Genomic DNA, 19960 nt, shown 5'->3' with positions numbered 1-19960 from the left:
TGAGTGCTAACTACGTACTAGACACAGTTCTGGGCATTAAGGACATAGCAGTGAACATATTATAATAAAGACAGGTAATCAACAAATACATAGGTGACATATATAGTATATTAGGTAGTGACCATGAGGACCACATCTGAAAGCATAAACAGACCAGCATATATACACTCCCCTACTCTGGGTAGCAAACATCTCACATAAAAGAGACAACATCATTTTATCTGCCAACTTTCACTTACTCAGTAAGAATGCCATCTGCTGTGTCCCTTCCTTCGGGTGTCTCCCAGGATACCCGGACTGTCAGTTTGTTGGGTTCTGCAATGCGTTCTTTCACACTTGGGCACTTGATTCTAGGAGGTTCCATATCTGAAAATATAACCAAAATATTCTCATCATCATCAAGAAATATCTAGTCAAACTGGGGTTCAACACCCAAAGTTTAAAATACCAAAGCCTCTGGGTATTCTCCATTTTCAAAGAGTTTGTTCATCCTATATATTCGCCTTTTCTCCCTTCATAATGCTTTTACTCTCCTGCTAAGTTTTGAAGATTGTTTAAATACTCACATGTGCAGGGCTAAACCTGCAATCAACTGGCCTTGCGAGGTGTCCTGTGGGTAATTCATTAGTTACAGCCTTTCCTCCCCATGCTTCCAAACTCTGCCTACTGATGGCCACATGGCAGTTACTCAGCTGAAACTAGAAGTCATTTGGTTTTAGTGAGTACTTCCTGCTTTGAGGACAGCATCATGGAATATTAGAGAAAGGCACTCTAGCTATCATCTAGTCAGATTCAATTCAAGGCAACAAATTTTTCATGAGTACCAATCTTATCCAAGGCTTCATTCCAACTGCTGGGGTTGGGGGTGCACAAAGGCAAAAGAATCATGTGCTTCTGACATTTCAGGGAATTTGCCATGTACTGGGGGGATTACATTACCCCACATGAAATATAACATGAGGTAGAAAATGACAATGCCCCAGGCAAGGTAAAAGTGAATGCTATGGAGGTATAGAGGAACCGCCCAACTTTCTCATTTTACAGATGTGCAAACTGAGGCTCAAAGAAATTCAGTGATTTATTTAAGATCACACATGTAGATAATGGCACTGTGAATTATAATCTAAGTCAGAGCACTTGCCACCAGAACAAGTTCTCTCTCTCTTTCTGCTATCTATTATCAACATATTGCTTAATATCTTAAAATAGGCAATGGTCTGTCTGGGTCCATTCTCCCCTTGAACTGCTACTGAACTACACTTATGGTTTTGTGTTCTGGGACAGCAGTTTTACTGTGGCTCTGGACCTCCAAAAGCCTCCCAAATTTCTTCAAGTAGTTTCTCTATGTGGTCATAGGTATGACATCCTCGATAGTCATAACAAGGATGGGTGGTTAATGAGGGCTCGAAGTAAATAAGATGTCAGCTCTACACTGGGTTGTATTTCATCTTATAGCTGAAGTGAAATCACAAGAGGAAGTTCAAATTTCTGCAAATTCTACTTAATGTTTCTGAACAGGTAGAGAATGTATTTAAAGAGAGCATAGCAAATTAAGGACATTCAGCTTCACGTTACTTTACATATCAACTGATAAGTATTAAGTGCTAGTACGGCCTTAATGAAAGTTAAATGTCCTTTTGATTCTGAATGACAGATGTCTTTGAGAGACTAAATGCACCAAGTAAAATTCTTTATATACTTTCTCCTGTGTCTTGTCTAATAATTTCTCATTTTATTTAGGGTAAGAAGTTATGAATAACTTATTAAACAATTTTGCCTTCAGCTATCCAAATTCATTTTCATTCTATGTCATGCTTCAGTGGGGTGTGAACTTAACAGCCTTAATGCACCAATCCTAAATTGAATAACCACCATATTTTGTTGACTCTAAGTCACTCCTAATTGTGAAATGCATCCCTATTTCGGGGATATTAAAAGGTATACAAATACTATGATGAAATGGAAGCTGCCTTAAGTGCATTCAAGATGTCTATTCTCAGTTGCTAAGTTTTTTTGAAAAATAATTTAATTTTTTACTATAATAGGTGAGAGAAGACAAACTTTCATAATTCAAATGAACATTTCACAGAAAGACAAGTATATAATGACTGCCCCCTGCTGGTCAAATAGAGCTGGCAATTACATTATAGAAAGTATATTTATTAGCATATAGATTTCACTGTAAAATTACATTGTGTTACCATATTTTCTTGAAGTGAAAAAGCATGGTCAGAGTGAAAAGCAACTTAGTCTCTGTCAGGTAAACTAAATGTCCGGGTGATACATTGTTGTTTGTTTTCTGTATCTAGAGGTACTAACAGTGTAAGCACACAGGCTCCAAGATAGGTTATCTGGGTGAAGAATCTCAGAGTTTCCCAAAGCCAGCTTATCTCTAGCTAATCATGATCAGCTGAACTGGCCAAGCTTTTCAGAAACAGTGTTCTTCCAAAGAAGAAACAAGAAGAAATAAATCATTACAAATAATAACTAATGTTGGAGGAATCCTTCCTACATGCCCACCCCATGCTAAGTATCCTCCCTATATTAGTTTACTGAATTTGCACAACCATCCATTAGACTAAGCAGTGTTATTAGCGTCCCCATTTATAGATTGGGAAGAAGCATTTCCTCTCTTTTGGAATTTCTTTGTGGTCTGGGATTTTTAAATGCCATTACATATTTTGAAGTTATTTTAATAAACCAAACCCTTTTGTGTGTCTGCCTGCTGCTAACCTAGTGTTTTCCGCCAACCTTTGCACACATACTGTTTTGTGATGGCCTGTCATAGCTTCCGCATGAACCCTTGAAGAGCCTCCACAGGACTTGATCCTGACACATTCTCAAGCAGCTGCCTTCTCTCTCAGCTGGTGAGACCAGCTGGTCTGCCCTTCAGCTGATGCCCCAGAGACCTAAGTCTGTTATTACCCAGATTTGGCCCCGATAGCGTTTTATAAGTTATACATTTCCATGAATGAAAGGAACAAAGTTACTATAGAAACATAATTACTATTCCCTGTTGAATTAAGATGCCTGCAATTTATAAATATCTTGAAACCTTCAGTGAAAATTCTGGCCTCTGCTCTCTGCCTTATTCATTGGAGATATCTGACAAACTGTCTCCCTTCTCTGTGCTCTAGTTTTCTCTGCGCATATAAAATATGAGAAACAAATATATTGCATTGTATCAACTACTATTTATCTAAGAAGCTGGACTTTTTTTTTTGAGACAGGGTCTCACTCTGTCACCCAGGCTGGAGTGCAGTGGTACAATATCAACTCACTGCAGCCTTGACCTCCCAGACTCATGTGATCCTCCCGTTTCAGCCTCCCAAGTAGCTGGGATTACAGGCGTGCACCACCATGCCTGACTAATTTTTTTATTATTTATTTATTTATTTATTTTTGTAGAGACAGGGTTTTGCCCTGTTGCCCAGGCTGGTCTTGAACTCCTGGGCTCAAGCAATCTGCCTGCCTTAGCCTCCCAAAGTGCTGGGATGACAGGTGTGAGCCACCAGCGCCCAGCTGAAGCTGAACTATTTACTTGGAAATCCTTGACACATCTAACCAGGTAGGTAGTGGAAAGAAGGAAGAGGTTGAAAAGGACAATGTCTTGGCCAACAGATAACAATAAAATGCAAGGGAAGCGACCCTGTGCCAGTTCCAGACCCAGGCCCTCCAAGAATCTGGTGCCTCCTGCTTTCACTATGTTAAAAGTCAGCTGCCATCTAAAGAAGTCCAATTGACTGGAGAGGCCATGTAGTCAGGATGAGAAATTATAAATGAGAGAGAGAGAGTCAGCCAGACCCCAGTCAGTACAACTTTTCCCAACTGAGGTACCAGACCTGTGAGTGAAGCCATCTTGAATCCTCCAGCTCCACTTGGTCACCTCAGCCATTAGCACACACAGCAGAGATAAGCTGTCCCCACAAAGCTCTGCCCAACATTCCAACCCACAGAATCTTTGAGCAATAACATAGTTGTTTGGAACCACTAAGTTTTGGGTGGTCTGTTGTGCAGCAACAGATCACTGATGCAAATATAAAATAGTTTGAGTTTGGTGACAGAGAAAGAAAGAGTTCTTTTCAAGGGGGCATAGGAAGCGAGTGACTGCCAAATGCAGAACAAATCTGGCCATTGAAAAGTCACCCAGTTGTTTGCTTCCCCCAGCCAGAGTGTAATCTCTGTGGATGGCTCTGGGAAGTGGTTTCCTCTGTTTGGCACCATACAAAAATCCAGAGAACTTTCCAAAACAGACAAAAGAGGCAAGAAGGGAGGCAATGAAATCCACATTTAAAAGTCATGATCATAGCCGGGTGTGGTGGCTCATGCCTGTAGCTCCAGCTACTCAGGAGGCCAATGTGGGAGGATCACTTGAGCCCGGGAGTTCAAGACCAGCCTGGACGACATAGCAAGAGGCTAGCCTGGGCGACATAATGAGACCTCATCTCTAAAAGTCAACATCTTCACAAGAAAGAAGCCCAAATAAAAATTCACTGGTGATACATTTATATTAGAGAGGGCCACTAAAAGTTGCCCTGTTCTGTTTGTACTAACAAATCATGTAAGGGAAAAAGTGAATCAGTATCTCAATCAACAAGTTGCTTTGACACTGAAACTAGCCTCTGAAAGTTTGCAAAAGAATGTGTACTTGTCAACCCAGGAGGAATTTAGCACAATTTAACATCATTTGCAACAATACATGGATACATTTATTCTTAGCCCTACTGATGTTTGCATCAACTGAACAACGCAATGCAGCCCAGCAATAATGCAATGATCCCATTCCTATGGGTCATTGGGTAAACCAGCTGTGAGACAGCTGGGACACGAGAAATGTATGCCATCAATTTCCATATATTACATCTCCGAAATTTTTTATTCCAGAATTTCATTTGTGTTAATAAATCTCCACCTATTCTACTCTGTAGGAAACAAAAAAATAAGGGAGCATATATATTTATTTAAAAATATGTTTTCCTTGATAGAGAATTAGAACTTAAATGTGTTGTCTGGTCACTTTATTACAATCTGTTCAGCAGGGCAAAAAGGAAAGTTTGTACGTTGTCTTTTGTTAAAGCAATTTTAAATGGATACTCTCTGCATGTCAAAAGACCTTTGATGGTTTTTCATTGTCCATGGTTTTTAAAGTATCTTTAATTTGTTTTCTTCCTGTTTTGGCCTAGGAAGAAGTGTTGGTCTAAAGGAAAGATCATGTGTCTACTCAAAATATGGTCTCTATATGAGGACTTGTGATTCCAACTATCCATTGTTCTATCTAAATGCCAACATAACCCAAAATAACTAAAAATGGAAAGAAAGAAAAATATCCCCCCAGAACAATAGTGGTTACATTCTAAGGTTAATTTTCTTCCAGATCAATGGATGTTGTGGCTCTTCAAAGAGTTTACCCTCCTGCAATTTGCAGTATTTTCTTTCCTCCTACATAGACTTATTTTTATCTATATCTGTTTCTGAAATAACCATGAATTTCAGCCCATTGCCAGAGTATGGTCTGTGTAAGAAAATTAATTTTAACTTGTGGCACCTTCAAATTAGCCAGACCACAGAACTGACCACCTCAGAGTCAAAAGTAAGCCCAGTCTTCTCTCTTCCCTCGCAGTCTAGAAGAGAACTGGGACAGCTTTCTCACCACTCAGCACAGCTCTGGCCAAGACTGTTGAAGGCTGTGTGGAAATCTGGGAACTACTTAGCCGCTATGTGTCAGCTCCTAAAATAGGTTGAAGTTCTGAGTTACGCTCAAGGACCCCCTACCCCTGCCAACACAAAAACAAATTTATTAAACTATTTTAATATATGAAAGCCAAAAAAATAAATGATACCCCTGGAATAAAATTCACTGGGGACAAACCTCAGCTTGTTTGTCATGAAAATCAAAGACAGAATTGCCTGCTTGCTTTGCCCATTTCTCTCTGTTTTCCTGGGAGCTCTAGGCTCTCTTGTGGATCGCTCTACCCCTTTTTGTCACCCCTACCTAATTGCATGTACAATCCTCCTTCTCCCAAATATGCCTGAACCTTGTCCTGACAAACTGTAATATGAATCTCCTGAATTCGGGGTTCATTCTCTCTCCCTCTGGGAAGGTTCCAGGCCCATCTGGTCCAGCTTAAGACATGCTGTTGCTTTTTTAGAACAATCAGCATTTTCTTTCCATTGTTGCACACAATCTGGAAATTTAAGCAGTATGATCCCTAGAGTACTCTGCCAAAGCTTGCTTAGCAGAAAGATTTTAGAGCTTCTCTCCTCCCACCATCACCTCTGCCCCTTCCGATATGAGGGAGTAGATTCCGTTTTCTTTTTGGTTTGTTTTGAAGAGCTATGCACATACCAAATCACAGAGAGGATATTGAAAGCAACATCTGTGAGGCACCCCCTGTGGGCAGTGTTACTGGCAGTTAGTGAATAAAATCCAAGGATTCTGCTAAACATCTTGCAAACAAAAAAACAGGGCTCCACAACGAAGAATTATTTGGCCCCAAATGTCCATCACGCTGAGGTTCAGAAACTTTGCCCTAAAGCACCATTTAGCAGAATCCTAGGCCCTCCCCCAGACCTGCTGAATTTAAATCTGCATTTTTCCCAAGGTCCCTAGAGGGCTTCGCTGCACAGTAAAGTTTGAGAAGCAGTGCCTTAGGTCAGTGGCTCTTTATTTGAGTGCTTCACAATCCCTGGGATGCTCGTTAAAAAACAAAGTGCTGGGTCTGACCCCTAAAGTTTCTGACTCAGCAGGTGGTAGAGGTGGGTTGGTGAAAATTTGCATTTCTAAACAGTTCCCAGGGGATGCCACTGCTGCTTCTGCTCCCAGGACCACACCATGGGAACCATTCACTACCCAACAAACCCAGAGGCAAAATATCCAAATCCCTTCCAGCTGAACAAATTGAGTGCTCACTGACCACCAGAGTCAATGACAAAGGAAGTACACTGGGGCTGAAAGACACATAGATGTTCTCTACTGGACTGTCCCTATAGTGTCAATAACTTTGCTCAGGCCCCTGAACTAAAATCGGCAGGTGTATGCCACATCTCTGCCAGCCTGTAGTTGCCTCAATAGCAAACCAAGAAAAAGACAAAAGTCAGATGGAAGCCATCAGCTATGAAGTCAGCTCCAGGATAAACACTGAGGTTAGATCTAGGGCTGAGCCAGAGAACCAGGGATGCTACTGAAAGCAAAGTTACATGCTTAGGCCTTGCAGGAGGAATAGTGATGCTCCCTTTACAATCCACGATACGAACACCCCCTGCTCCTCCCAAAGCAAGTGCCTCTTGAGGGCTGTGGCATTTTCTTACCCACACAGGAGGCTGGCCGACCGCTCCAGGCCTTGTTGTCCATACATGTAACGGTCCGCTCCCCTTTCAACGTGTATCCTGGTGAACAGTAATACTCACACCGGGAGTTAAAGTAGGCACCATCTACACACTTAAACCCTCCATTTGCTGGCATGGCAAGGGTAGGACATCGCTTTTCTGAAAATGAGAAAAATCAGATATTCAGTATTTCTTAGTTTTTGTCTGTAGAGTTTCGTTTCAGAGTCTAGAAACTGAAAGCATGGGGTGAAAAGTTAATTTAAATATGACAAGGCCGGGCGCAGTGGCTCATGCCTGTAATCCCAGCACTTTGGGAGGACGAGGCAGGTGGATCACCTGAGTTCGGGAGTTCGAGACCAGCCTGATCAACATGGAGAAACCCCATCTCTACTAAAAGTACAAAATTAGCCAGGCGTGGTGGTGCGTGCCTGTAATCCCAGCTACCCGGGAGGCTGAGGCAGGAGGATGGCTTGAACCCAGGAGGCCGAGGTTGTGGCGTGCCGAGATTGCGCCATAGAACTCCAGCCTGGGCAACAAGAACAAAACTCTGTCTAAATAAATAAATAAATAAATAAATAAATAAAATGGAATTTAAGAAACAACAGATGGTTTTATGTCACACAGAAGAGACAAAGTTTCATGTCACACTGGCTTGGGTTGGCAACCCGGCTAAGCCACTATCTTAGGTTGAGCTTCCCAGAAGCTGATTCTGAGATACGGATTTCTGTGCCTGAGGTTTAGTAAGAAAGTGCTCCCAGGGAGACTAGTGAGCGGGTGAGGAAAGCAGAACAGGGAAGGGGAGAAAGCCAGGCAACATGAGATCTCAGGCAAAGTCAGCAGCAGCCTGATCCCACAGGGAAGCTCTGGCGTGTGAATGACAGCTCATTCTGCCCTGCCCCCAGGCAAGGAGGCTGGGCTTTCATAATTCTTTACCAGTCAGTCATTGGGCAGCTACAGGCTGCTCGCAGGAGATGCTCTCTCTTGTGAAAAGAGAACGAGAGTGAGAGAGAGAGGCAGAGACAGACAGAGAGAGAGAGAGAGAGAGCGGGATCAGTTGTCTGAAGGAGCAGTCAGCAGTCTTCTGAAGAGGTTGAAGCTGCAAGTCTTTAAGAGCAAAGTACTCAGAAGCTGAGTACTAGATACACACAACCAGGAAAAGGCATTGAGGAGATCTGGGTAGAGCAGATTGTCCACTACAGTCACCCAGTTGCAGAGTCTGCATAGTCTTGATGACATGGCTGCAGCCTTGAAACCTCGGTTTCCCCGACAATGAAATTAACATAATGGCACCCATATTGATAGTGTTACTGTAAAAATCAAATGTATGTGAAATTCTTGGCAAACCATAAGTGCTCAAAAAGTGGTGGCTGTTTTGAATACCAAAGACATCTAAAGTGTGCTTCAACAATGCTGTACCACTTGCAGTTTTTCAAATGAGGTATGACTTGTCATGAAGCTAAAAGCCAGTCCCTGAAACGCTACTCCTCTAATCTTCTCCCCTGAGGCACACTCACTTCCATAAATAAGCATCACTTCTTCTGTGACTATTTCCTGCCTAAGCCCCACTCCTTGGAAAAACACTTCTTGTTTGTTTTTTTTTTTTTTTAGAGACAGAGTCTCCCTCTGTCACCCAGGTTGGAGTGCAGTGGCGCCATCTCAGCTCACTACAACCTCCGCCTCCCGGGTTCTAGCAATTCTCCTTTCTCAGCCTCCTGAGTAGCTGGGATTACAGGCGCATGCTGGATTACAGGCGCATGCTGCCACACCCGGCTAATTTTATGTATTTTAGTAGAGACAGGGTTTCACCGTGTTGCTTAGGCTGGTCTTGAACTCCTGAACTCAGGCAATCCACCCGCCTCAGCCTCCCAAAGTGCTGGGATTACAGGCGTGAGTCACCACGCCCGGCCGGGAGAGCACTTCTTTAATCTGCTACTGACTTAGTACCCTTCTTGTACTTATCTCTCAGTTGACACCTCTGCCTTGCTAGAGCCTCTTCATGGCAGGACCCACGTGTGTCTTATTTGTTTCTAAATCCCCCAACACCTCTTCAGGATCCAGCACTAACTGAACAAATGTAACTCATTTTCTGAACAATGGTCTTCTCTCCCCTTTTCTCAAACAGCTGATCATATCATTCTCTCTGAGAGGAGCCATCGCACTTCCACTATATCTTTAGAATCCCCCTGTTGTCCCCCTGCTCATAAAGAGAATTTTCCTCATCCATGTTCGGTGAAAATCCTCAATCTTGGAGCAAAAGAACGTTGGCTCTGGTCATCCCTGAGGACCCAACACAGAGCTGGCCTACTTACGCTTGCAGATGACCTTGTCAGACCATCGTTTGTTTGACTGGCAGATCAGTAGCGAAGAGCCATGCAGCTCGTAGCCCTTCTGGCAGCGAATGTCGCACCTGGTCCCCAGGGCTGTTTTGTAGTATCCTCCTTGAGGGGCCCTGCAGTACACATCTCCATACTTCACCTTGATGGGGGAGCACCACGGGGTATCTACAAGTAGCAGAAACAAGAGAGGAGATAAATACGAGTAGCAGAAACAAAAGAGGAGATAAATACGAAATGACACTTTCAGAAAATGTGTCCCCTTACTCTCACGGTCCCAGGCTGGCTACATTCCAAATTGTGGACCTTCAATTAGTGCCCCATGTTTTCTTAGGTGTCTCTGGGTAGGGAGGTTATAATCATGGGACTAAGTGTCGGATATATCTGAACATGAATTTGAGTTCCTCTATAACTAACTGTGTGATCTTAGACAAGTTAGCTAACCTCTCAGAATCAATAACTATACTTATGCCATAGTGCTGTTATAAGGACTAAATAAAAATTGCATATCAAGCAGCTAGCCCAGTGCCTAGCACATAGTGTATGTTCAATAAATGCTTGTTCTTTTTTAGTATTTCCCTTAGCTAGATACATAAGATTATTATTTTTATTTTTTAGATAATTCTTTCAAGAGCAATTGATGTCATACATAGTGGCGGGGATTCAATAATTGGTTAATTTGCAGTTCTTCTAAGCTGTATGCACATTCTCTCTAAAATGTTGTAATACTGGCATTAATCTAAATGATGCTACAATTTCCAGGTTTTTGCAACAATATATAAATTTGGCCTAAAGTCAAAGAACCATTGCTCTCCATAGGGAAGTGTCCCCAGTTATGCCCCATTTAGGTAACAGGGTGACACCCTTCCCAGATGACAAAATTGCAGGTGTTTTGATTTTGGTCTCATAGTTGCCCAAAGCATAGCTAGGATGAAATGAATAAGTCGGAACCTCCCTGCTGTGCTTTTGAAATGTTATCTTTGAGATCCACAAAATGTAAGGGCAACACTAACTCCTTGGTGGATAAGTTCCTACAGCAGCCACTGCCCCAATGTCCCACAATCGATTGGGGAACAGTGAGGAGTTCACTAAAGTCTGCCAGGCTCTCAATGCCATGAATAGGAGCCACTTCCCTGCAGCCGCCTGGCTCATCACTCCAACCCAGCACCTGAGCTGTCAGTGAGTGAGGTAAGACCGCCATCATGTGGCCAGGAAAGAGGACAGACCCTGTTTTACTTTCCCAGGAATTCTCTTCTGAGGATATGCCTCCAACTGCCTCTCAGTTACAAAAACCAACAGTTCTGGCCACGTCTTATGCATAGACCACTGTTTTACTTTTGCCTTCACATTTCTTTCGGCTAATACTTTCTCTTTTTTTTTTTCTTTTTTAGAAACAGGGTCTCACTCTGTCACCCAGACTGGAGTGTAGTGGCATGATCATTGCTCACTGCAGTCTCGGCCTCCCAGGCTCAAGTGGTCCTCCTGTCTCACTCAGCTTCCCAAGTAGCTGGAACTACAGGCACACACCACCATGCCTGGCCTGGCTAATACTTTCATCATATAATGTTTTGCAGACAGCTGCAAGTGAGTCCTAAACTCAAGACTCAAGTAATCTTCCCTGGACTTTCTAGGTAAAAGTGATGTCCTGAAGGCTTAACTAGAACTGATTGAATTTGACCATGTGGATATAAACTTGCAGGAGCTCACACAAGGCCTAAAGAACTTCCTTGAATAAAGTTTCCTTCCTCTAAGGGTTTACAGATATAATCTGTATGTACTACACATATTTGTGATATACAGTACTCCCCCTTTGCCCACAGGGGATATTGGATACCTGAGGCCTTGGATAGTACTCAACGCTATATATACTGGGTTTTTTTCTTATACAAACATACCTATGATGAAGTTTAATTTATAAATTAGACATGGTAAAAGATTAACAACAACTAATAATAATATAGAACAATCATAACAATATACTATAATGAAAGTTATATGAATGTACTGTCTCTCTCTCTCAAAATATCTAATATTTTTGGGCTGAGGTTGACTGAAGGTAAGTGGAACCTTGGAAAGTGAAACCACAGATAAGGGGGAACTACTGTATGTATAGATATGACCTGCTTATACATACATCACAAATTCACTCAATCAGTATGAATATATGATGGTATTCCAAGCAAAATAATCAAAAGCCATGATTGCCACATACCAGGAACGTCGTAAATGTTGGTTACATTTAATTTTCTTTCCTATTTTACTTTAATTCAAAAACACTTTGTGCTAGACACTGTGCAGGGGCCTCAGGATCTAAAACTAAACCCGCAGTTAATAATGGCTTGCCTCTAGCTTTTAAAATTAAAAAAACCTGGCCAGGTGCGGTGGCTCACACCTATAATCCCAGCACTTTGGGAAGCCAAGGTGGGTGGATCACCTGAGGTTAGGAATTCGAGACCAGCCTGGCCAACATAGTGAAACCCCTGTCTCTACTAAAAATACAAAATTAGCTGGGCGTGGTGGCGTGTGCCTGTAGTCCTAGCTACTCGGGAGGCTGAGGTAGGAGAATCACTTGAACCTGGGAGGCGGAGGTTACAGTGAGCTGAGATCGCACCACTGCACTCCAGCCTGGGTGACAGGGTGAGACTCCATCTCAAAAAATAATAATAATGATAATAAATAAAACTTAAATGTTATTGTATAAAGTGTACAACATGATGTTTTGATATACTTATACATACTGAAATGATTGCTACCAGTAAGCAATTTAACTGACAATAGAAACAATGCCCCAAGAAAATTTATTCTTAAACATTCAGGGTAAGTTCTAGGGCAAGCACACATTTTGGCCATCTGGTCTACCTGTCACATTTGCAATGCTGTGAAGTGAGGATGGACGTGAAAAACAATGACCTGAGGGTACTAGGCAACCCCTGCTATAGATGTGAAGGGTCATCTGTGCATGCATGTGTTTTAGGAAGATTTTTCAACAAGGGACTCAAAGAAAAAAAATCTAAACCCATAAATAGTTAAGAAGTTTTGTGAATTAGAACATTTCTTTACCACAAACATCTGATTAACATATTGGTGCTTTGCTTGATTGGTTAATTTCTGAGGCTATGAAGATAGAAACTATAGGTAGGAATGAGTATTTGCATTCAGATGTCACAAACAAATGTGGTAGGTGGTGGGAAGCGCACCTGGACATAAGCACCAGGCACCAGTCATTATATTGGAAATATTGTTGACTTGTGTAGAAAACAACTGAAGGACATCTCCAGCCAAAAGCTGTCCAGTCTTACCCTGATTCTCCTGTATCTGAGACACATCACAACAAACAAGGGCCACGTCCTTATCCCAGGAATTAGGACAAATTTCCAGGGCAAAATGCCACAGTGGAACTTTGTTAACCTTTTTTTTTCTTTTTCTTCTTCAAATTCTTCCTCCACTGTAAGAGGAACTAGATTCAGAGCAAAAGCATCTCTCAATTTACCTTCATTTCTCCCAGATTTCCCTAAACTTCAGAGAAATGTTTCACCAGTAGAAATATTTGTGGACCTACTTACCTGAGTCTGCATAGAAGGTTCTTGTTTAGGCTTTTTATACCTGCTGGGGGGTGGATTGCTGCGAATATGTAGAGATGGAGTTCTTTATCATTAAGTTAAGTTTCATTTGAGCAACATACTTTAACATACCGTTTCAGGAGCCATGCTGGGCTCAGAAAGAGCACGATGAAATGAGCTTATGAAAATCAAGTTTTCTCATTCCCCATTCATCTTAGTACATTATCAGCACTTGGTCCAGATTTGACCTTGGGGGGTTTACTCTGGATGATTCTGGCTGTAATGTGTGAATTAGGCAGAACTCATGGCTTGATTTTCACTTTCATCAGCTACAGCTGCCTTTGCAGAAGTGAGGACAGTAAAGAAACTTATGAGAATAAAATGACCATTGGGATGCTGAAAGACAGCATTTCAGAGATTTCCAACGCATTTTGTTTTATTTCCTTTTTTAAAAAAGGGAGTATATATATATTTTTTTTAAAAAATACTTTTTCCTTGATAGATAATTAGAACTTAAATGTGTTATCTGGTCACTTTATTACAATCTGTTCTGCAGGGCAAAAAGGAAAGTTCTCCTGGCATCAGCAGGTCCTCATTAGCACACAAGCAAAGCATTCACCTTTATATCTAGGGTGTGAATACCCGACTTCATCGTCTTCTAGTGGTGAGTCTCCCGATCCTACAATAAAAAAGAACAGAAACTGCAGCAAGAAAAGCCACATAGTATGGACGCATATTTCAAAGCATTGCTTTGCCACAGACCATGCAGGAGATGCTATTAGAACGCACAGCCAAGAGCAAAAGCTTCTGTGGCCATTCATGAAGGAACAAACAGGGGATCTCTCAGAGTAAAACTGGCTGAGCTGAGATTGCCAAAAAGCAATCAAAATGAGCCTCAAACTGTTTTGGAATCACCATATGCCAAGTGAAATTCTGGAAGAGGGAAATAGAGAGAGTCAACTTCACTCTGAGAAGATGCCAATGTATATGAATCTCATGCCAGGGGAGATGCAATAAAATGTGTGCATCAGATACAGTCCACACTTTCCCCAGCGGTCAAAGAAAACCCAGTAGAACTGGGTGTTTATGGTACCTGAAAATAGGTCCATCTTGTGAACTAAATTTAAATGGAAGATAAGGAGGTAAATCAAATGTCTTATCTTAATGACAAAAGAAACACAAAATTGCCTCTATATACAGTATTTGTAGGAAATGAGGTCTGAAATAGACTGTCTGTGTGCTTATTTAGAACCTCTCATGAAGGTATGGCTTAAGTAAAATTTCCTTTTTCTTTTCTTTTTTTTTTTCTTTCTTTTTTTTTTTTTTTGAGACAGAGTCTCGTTCTGTTGCTAGGCTGCAGTGCAATGGCGTGATCTCGGCTCACCGCAACCTCCGCCTCGGGTTCAAGCGATTCTCCTGCCTCAGCCTCCTGAGTAGCTGGAATTACACACGTGTGCCACCATGCCTGGCTAATTTTGTATTTTTAGTAGAGACAGGGTTTCTCCATGTTGGTCAGGCTGGTCTCAAACTCCCGACCTCAGATGATCTGCCTGCCTCGGCCTCACCAAGTGCTGCGATTACAGGCATGAGCCACCATGCCCAGCCAGTAAAATTTCTTAATGAGTGTTGCTACCAATAAAAACCACGGCCTCAGAGAGAACGTCTGTGTATTATTTTAATTTAACTCATTTGCAAGTTGGAGCTGAATGGTTTTTAGAATATTAAATATTGAATTCCAGTGAGCAGTAAATCCTTAATCCTTGAAGTAGTAGCAGGTGCCAAACTTCAAAACTATAATCTTAAATTCAGAGAACTTCCCTCCAGACTTCACAGTCTATTCAATGACTACAGTTAGCTCTATCTTGGTCACGCATTTAGCTGTAGTTACCTGCCACCACTCCACTGTGAGGTTATTCAAATCCCCATGCAGCTAATGAGTAATGGTCCCTGTTCCACTTGTGCTCTGGATGAGAGATGTAGAGTGTGGAAACAGAAAGTGGGGAGGAGATGAGGGCTGGACTGTGTCCATTAGGAAAAGACCCACAACTACAGAAGCCCAATTCTGTATTCTCCTTAGATGCAGATTTCCTCACCTTGTCTCTGCACACCCAGATGTGTACAAAATTACAAACTATTCATTATTGCATATTAAAAAAATGAGCACTGGTGCCAGGCACAGTGGCTCATGCCTGTAATCTCAGAAACTAGGGAGGCTAAGGTGGGAGAATTACTTGAGCCCAGGAGTTCAAAAAACAGCCTGGATAACATAGGGAGAACCTATCTCAAAAACAAAACAAAACAAAACAAAAAACCATGAAAACCAGGAAAGCTACCTAACAACGTGAATCAAAAGCCTATGCTCAAACCCTTTGATCAAGTCATTCCACTTTTAGGAATCTACCCAAGGAAATAGTTGAACTGCATGTCTGCATGTGAACCTTCAATCATTCCAATTTAAAAAAAAAAAAGACAAAAAACAAACAAAAAAAACCCCAGATACATGAGAAGCAAACTTTCTCCCCCCGCCCAGCCCTCCAACACACATATACACACACACATACATTTTGCCCTCAGTTGTCATCCTGGTTAACTTGTCTACAGCATTTACAGCATTTACTATGAATGACTACCCATTCATTTCATGAAGCTGTCTTCTGCAGTGGCTTCCAAATGATGACAGTTTCCCGATTTTCTTCCTCCTTTCTAAACAGACTCTCTGGACAGCACATCTAGATCAGCATGCCATTTGGACATAAGTATTTCCCAGGAATCCAGTATTGGTCCTTTACACATCTCCAGACTATTTTTCTGGGCCATCTCACTCCCATACTTGCCTCAAACCATTCCTCATGTACTGATGACAAATCCATTGTTTCTAGTCTTGAACTGTCTCCTAAAAAGGCAGTCTAGAATCTTCAACTGTTGCCTGCATATCTCCATACTCACATTCCACCTGCTCAAAACCAGATTCCTTTTCTTATCACCGAAGCTGTGCATCCCCCAGTGTCTCCCATTTCAGCAAACAACCATCTTTCAGCTAGTCTGCCACATGGAAAATCTCAGCCCTTTTTTCTTCTATCTTCTTCATCTACCACATTCTAAGATAGGAATTAACTTAAATATCCAACTACAAGAAATGGTCATATTATGATCCATTCATAACATAATAACGTTCATTTTGAAGCGGTTTCTTAACATGGGAAAATATTATAGACTGCTGAATGAATAAAGAATGAAGCATAACCCCCAAAATGCAAAAATGCATTAAGAAAGATTTTAAAAGATGGCAAAGCTCATTTGTGAGAACAACAATATGGATGAATAAAACTAAAATAATATTGTAAGCAAAGTTGGTCCCAGAAGACTATATACTATATATATGATTCCCTTTTTATAAAGTTCAAAAACTTCTAACACTAAATTGTTGGGAAATACAAAGATACGTATGGTAATTTTTAACAAAGCAAGGAGATCTCTTACCCTTTCCTTTTTTTTTTTTTTTTTTTTTTTTTTTTTGAGACGGAGTCTCGCTCTGTCGCCCAGGCTGGAATGCTGTGGCCGGATCTCAGCTCACTGCAAGCTCCGCCTCCCGGGTTCACGCCATTCTCCTGCCTCAGCCTCCCGAGTAGCTGGGACTACAGGCGCCCGCCACCTCGCCCGGCTAGTTTTTTGTATTTTTTAGTAGAGGCGGGGTTTCACCGTGTTAGCCAGGATGGTCTTGATCTCCTGACCTCGTGATCCGTCCGTCTCGGCCTCCCAAAGTGCTGGGATTACAGGTTTGAGCCACCGCGCCCGGCCCTCTTACCCTTTCCTAACCCTCTATTCTTGAACAATCGAGTTCTAAGACCTTTAGAGCAAGGCAGACATCTGTAGCAGAAAGGATAGGGAAGCATGGTAGGCCAGAATAGGATGTCAGAGCCTAAACAGGGCATAGAGGGAAAACAGGGGCAAAGAGAGAATGCACATGGGCGGATAGCCCAGCAGGAGCATCACAGATGAGTAAGATAAGGAGGGTTTTCACATGGGTAAGGCGGAAGAAAGCCTGGCATTGGGTTGGAAAGTACAGTTTCTAGATTCCCTTATCCCTAGGTTGTGAAAGGGTCTACTTTTAGTGATTTGGAAGGAATCAAAGGGAAGGAACTCTTTTCTGCAGTTGTTCATGCAGAAAATAGGCTTCAGCAGATGTGAGTGTTGTCAACTGTGCCCACTGTCCCCTCATCAGTTTTGTGTGGTAGGGAAGATGGTGATGTTGGCAGTGGTGATAGTCACGGCAGCAACAGTTTCCTAGCCTGAGTGATAAGAGGAGTTTCTGGCATCTGGACTGAAGTCATGGTGCCATTTGACCTTGAATGCAGACTTCTTGACTTCCATTGTTTCAGCCCTTCCAATTTTGTGAGTACCTTATTTCCTGCATTAAATGTTTTTTTGTGTAAAATACCTAGAGAGGATTCTGTTTCCTATACTAAACTTAAGAGATATTTAAGCAAATCCAATTAAGAAATGAATACATGGTTTTATAGCTTTCTCTTAGTAACTGGACACTACCCTAACACAGGGCACACTGCTTTCTACTCACAAGTCTTTTGTAGATAAGAGAGGGGACTTTTATGTGAACATAGATGAGTAAGGAGGAAAAAAGCAAAAAAAAAAAAAGCCTGCTAAAGTCAAACTTACTCTTTTTCCGAATTGGTCTATCTACTAAGCTAAATGCAATCTGATTTCTGTGCAACTGAATTCACATGGGAAAGGAAATAACACACACTAAGTGCCTTTGATATATGTACTATGCTAGGCAATTTCTATGCACTGTCTCATTAAATCTATACAATAACACTGGCCAGTTGGTACTATTTTAGATTTATCAATAGGGAAACCAAGTCTCTAAGGTCTTTAACTACTTGTCCAAGGTTATGCAGCCAGTAAGCGGTAAATCAGGGATTCAAATCCTGTCTGCCTGGCCTTCAAATCTATCATTCTTTTTTCACTAGGCCTTACTGCCTTCTGCTCCTACAATTTCAAAGAAATGAGATAGCTGGCTTTGGGATCACTGATAGGCAAACAGCAAATGGCTTCTTCAGTAGTGTGAGAACAAGTATGCCAAAAGTGGGTCCCACAGAAGCAAAATGAAGAATCCATGTGTAGCAGAAGCTGCTGGTTGCCTGTCCAGCAGCCATTCTCCCCTTCCTTCTTACTAAAAGATCACAGGTTGTGTTCAGCAGCAATGTGTCCCTCCCCAAAAGATGAACCATGATGACTCTAAGTCAAAAAATTAATTCCCCTTTTCCAGGAATTGCTCCAGGGATAAGCGTGTAACCCAATATTGGACAATGGCAAGTAAAACGAAGTCTGCTTAGGGGTGGGGGAAGGGAGCTTATAGGAAAGATTTTCTTCCTGATAAAAGAGAAAACTGCACGAGGAGAAGAGTTTTCCCTCTTTTCTCCCTTTCAGCTTTGGGGGCTATTGTGTAAGGATAAATGTCTGAAGCTGGAGCAGCCATTTTGCAACCACAAGGTAAGATGTCGCAGGACTAAAGATTTTCAGTTGAGGATGGCAAAGTGGATAGATAAAAACAACCTAGGATCTTGGATAACCTCACTAGACTACAACATCAACCTAGATGTCTTACCTCCACAATTCTTTTTAGGTCAACAATAAATATCCTTTCAATTTAAGCCACTGTGAGTTGCATTGTTACTTGCAACTGTATTCATCTAAACTGATCCACAAATGAATAAAAATTTTCCTGCGTATTCTTGAGATATATATATATATATATATATATATATATATTTTTTTTTTTTTTTTTTTTTTTTTTTTTTTTTGAGACAGGGTCTCGCTCACCAAGGCTGGAGTGCAGTGGTGTGATCCTGGCTTACTGCAGCCTCCATCTCCTGAGTCCAAGAGATTCTCGTGCCTCAGCCCCCTGAGTAGCTGGGATTACGAGTATGCACCACCACAGTCAGCTAGTTTTTGTATTTTTACTAGAGACAGGGTTTCACCATGTTGGCCAGGCTGGTCTCAAACTCCCGACCTCAAGTGATCTGCCCGCCTCAGCCTCCCAAAGAGCTGGGATTACAGGCGTGAACCACTGCTCTTGGCCTTGATAGATGTTTTTTAAGTGAAAAGAAAATAAATGGGTATTAGCTGCCACTCTCAGAAAATTTCCAGTTTATTTTCAGCCTGAGCTCATATATTAACTTCTATAAAAATATGATGACTAGTCTGCAAAATAGACACCCTGAAAGATACAATAAGTTCAAAGACAGACTCACTTATGTTCAGTAGACTGTACTTACTAAAGCAGCAGAGGAGATTTATGTACATTGGGGAAAGATTTTCCCCACCATTAAAATTGTTCAAAAGGAAAGAAAATAGAGAAAGAAGTTGGGGAGGAAGGGAGAAGGGAGGTTTCCTAGTAAACTTTTCTTTATTTACAAAAGGCTGTCCCTCTAGAATTCTGCTAATTGAGGTTTTATTATGACATAACTATTAATCAGTCTACATATGGTTCAGATTACCACTCTGGAAAGAATGCTTCAGTGTTTCTTCCACACAAATACAAATTGTACGTTGGCTCAGAAATCAGAAACTCAGAGCCATGTAGGATTTTGTCTCTCAGCCATACCTGGAGCCAACTGCATTTATAATTCTGCTCTCCTTGCAAAAACTTTCTCTAATTCAACAGATTTTCAAAGAAATAGCCACTCTTTTTTTTTCCAAAGTTCAAAGGAGGGTCTTCCT

General features: G+C 41.6%; 1 protein-coding gene and 1 long non-coding RNA gene across 3 annotated transcripts in view; both read right to left on the bottom strand.

The window, feature by feature from the left end:
• Positions 1–19960, bottom strand: part of LOC105463242 (sushi repeat containing protein X-linked) — a 74977-nt gene that overhangs the window by 18044 nt on the left and 36973 nt on the right. Inside the window, exons 2-5 of one of the 2 annotated variants that reach the window (XM_011710247.2) lie at positions 13839–13898; positions 9636–9827; positions 7309–7485; positions 240–366 (exon numbers count right to left, since the gene is read on the bottom strand). In XM_011710247.2, coding sequence (XP_011708549.2) covers positions 240–366; positions 7309–7485; positions 9636–9827; positions 13839–13898 — 556 coding nt within the window. The remainder of the gene's footprint in view (positions 1–239; positions 367–7308; positions 7486–9635; positions 9828–13838; positions 13899–19960) is intronic. The other variant, XM_011710248.2, reaches the window with a different exon arrangement.
• The window catches only part of LOC139360884 (uncharacterized), a 39190-nt gene continuing 33162 nt past the window's right edge, over positions 13933–19960 (bottom strand). The window contains exon 3 of the long non-coding RNA XR_011618427.1: positions 13933–15182. This is a non-coding gene — a long non-coding RNA (uncharacterized lncRNA). The remainder of the gene's footprint in view (positions 15183–19960) is intronic.

The sequence above is a fragment of the Macaca nemestrina genome, chromosome X (genome assembly GCF_043159975.1).
Source record: "Macaca nemestrina isolate mMacNem1 chromosome X, mMacNem.hap1, whole genome shotgun sequence".
NCBI classification, from domain to species: domain Eukaryota; kingdom Metazoa; phylum Chordata; class Mammalia; order Primates; family Cercopithecidae; genus Macaca; species Macaca nemestrina.
This window is presented reverse-complemented; position numbering and strand designations above follow the sequence as displayed.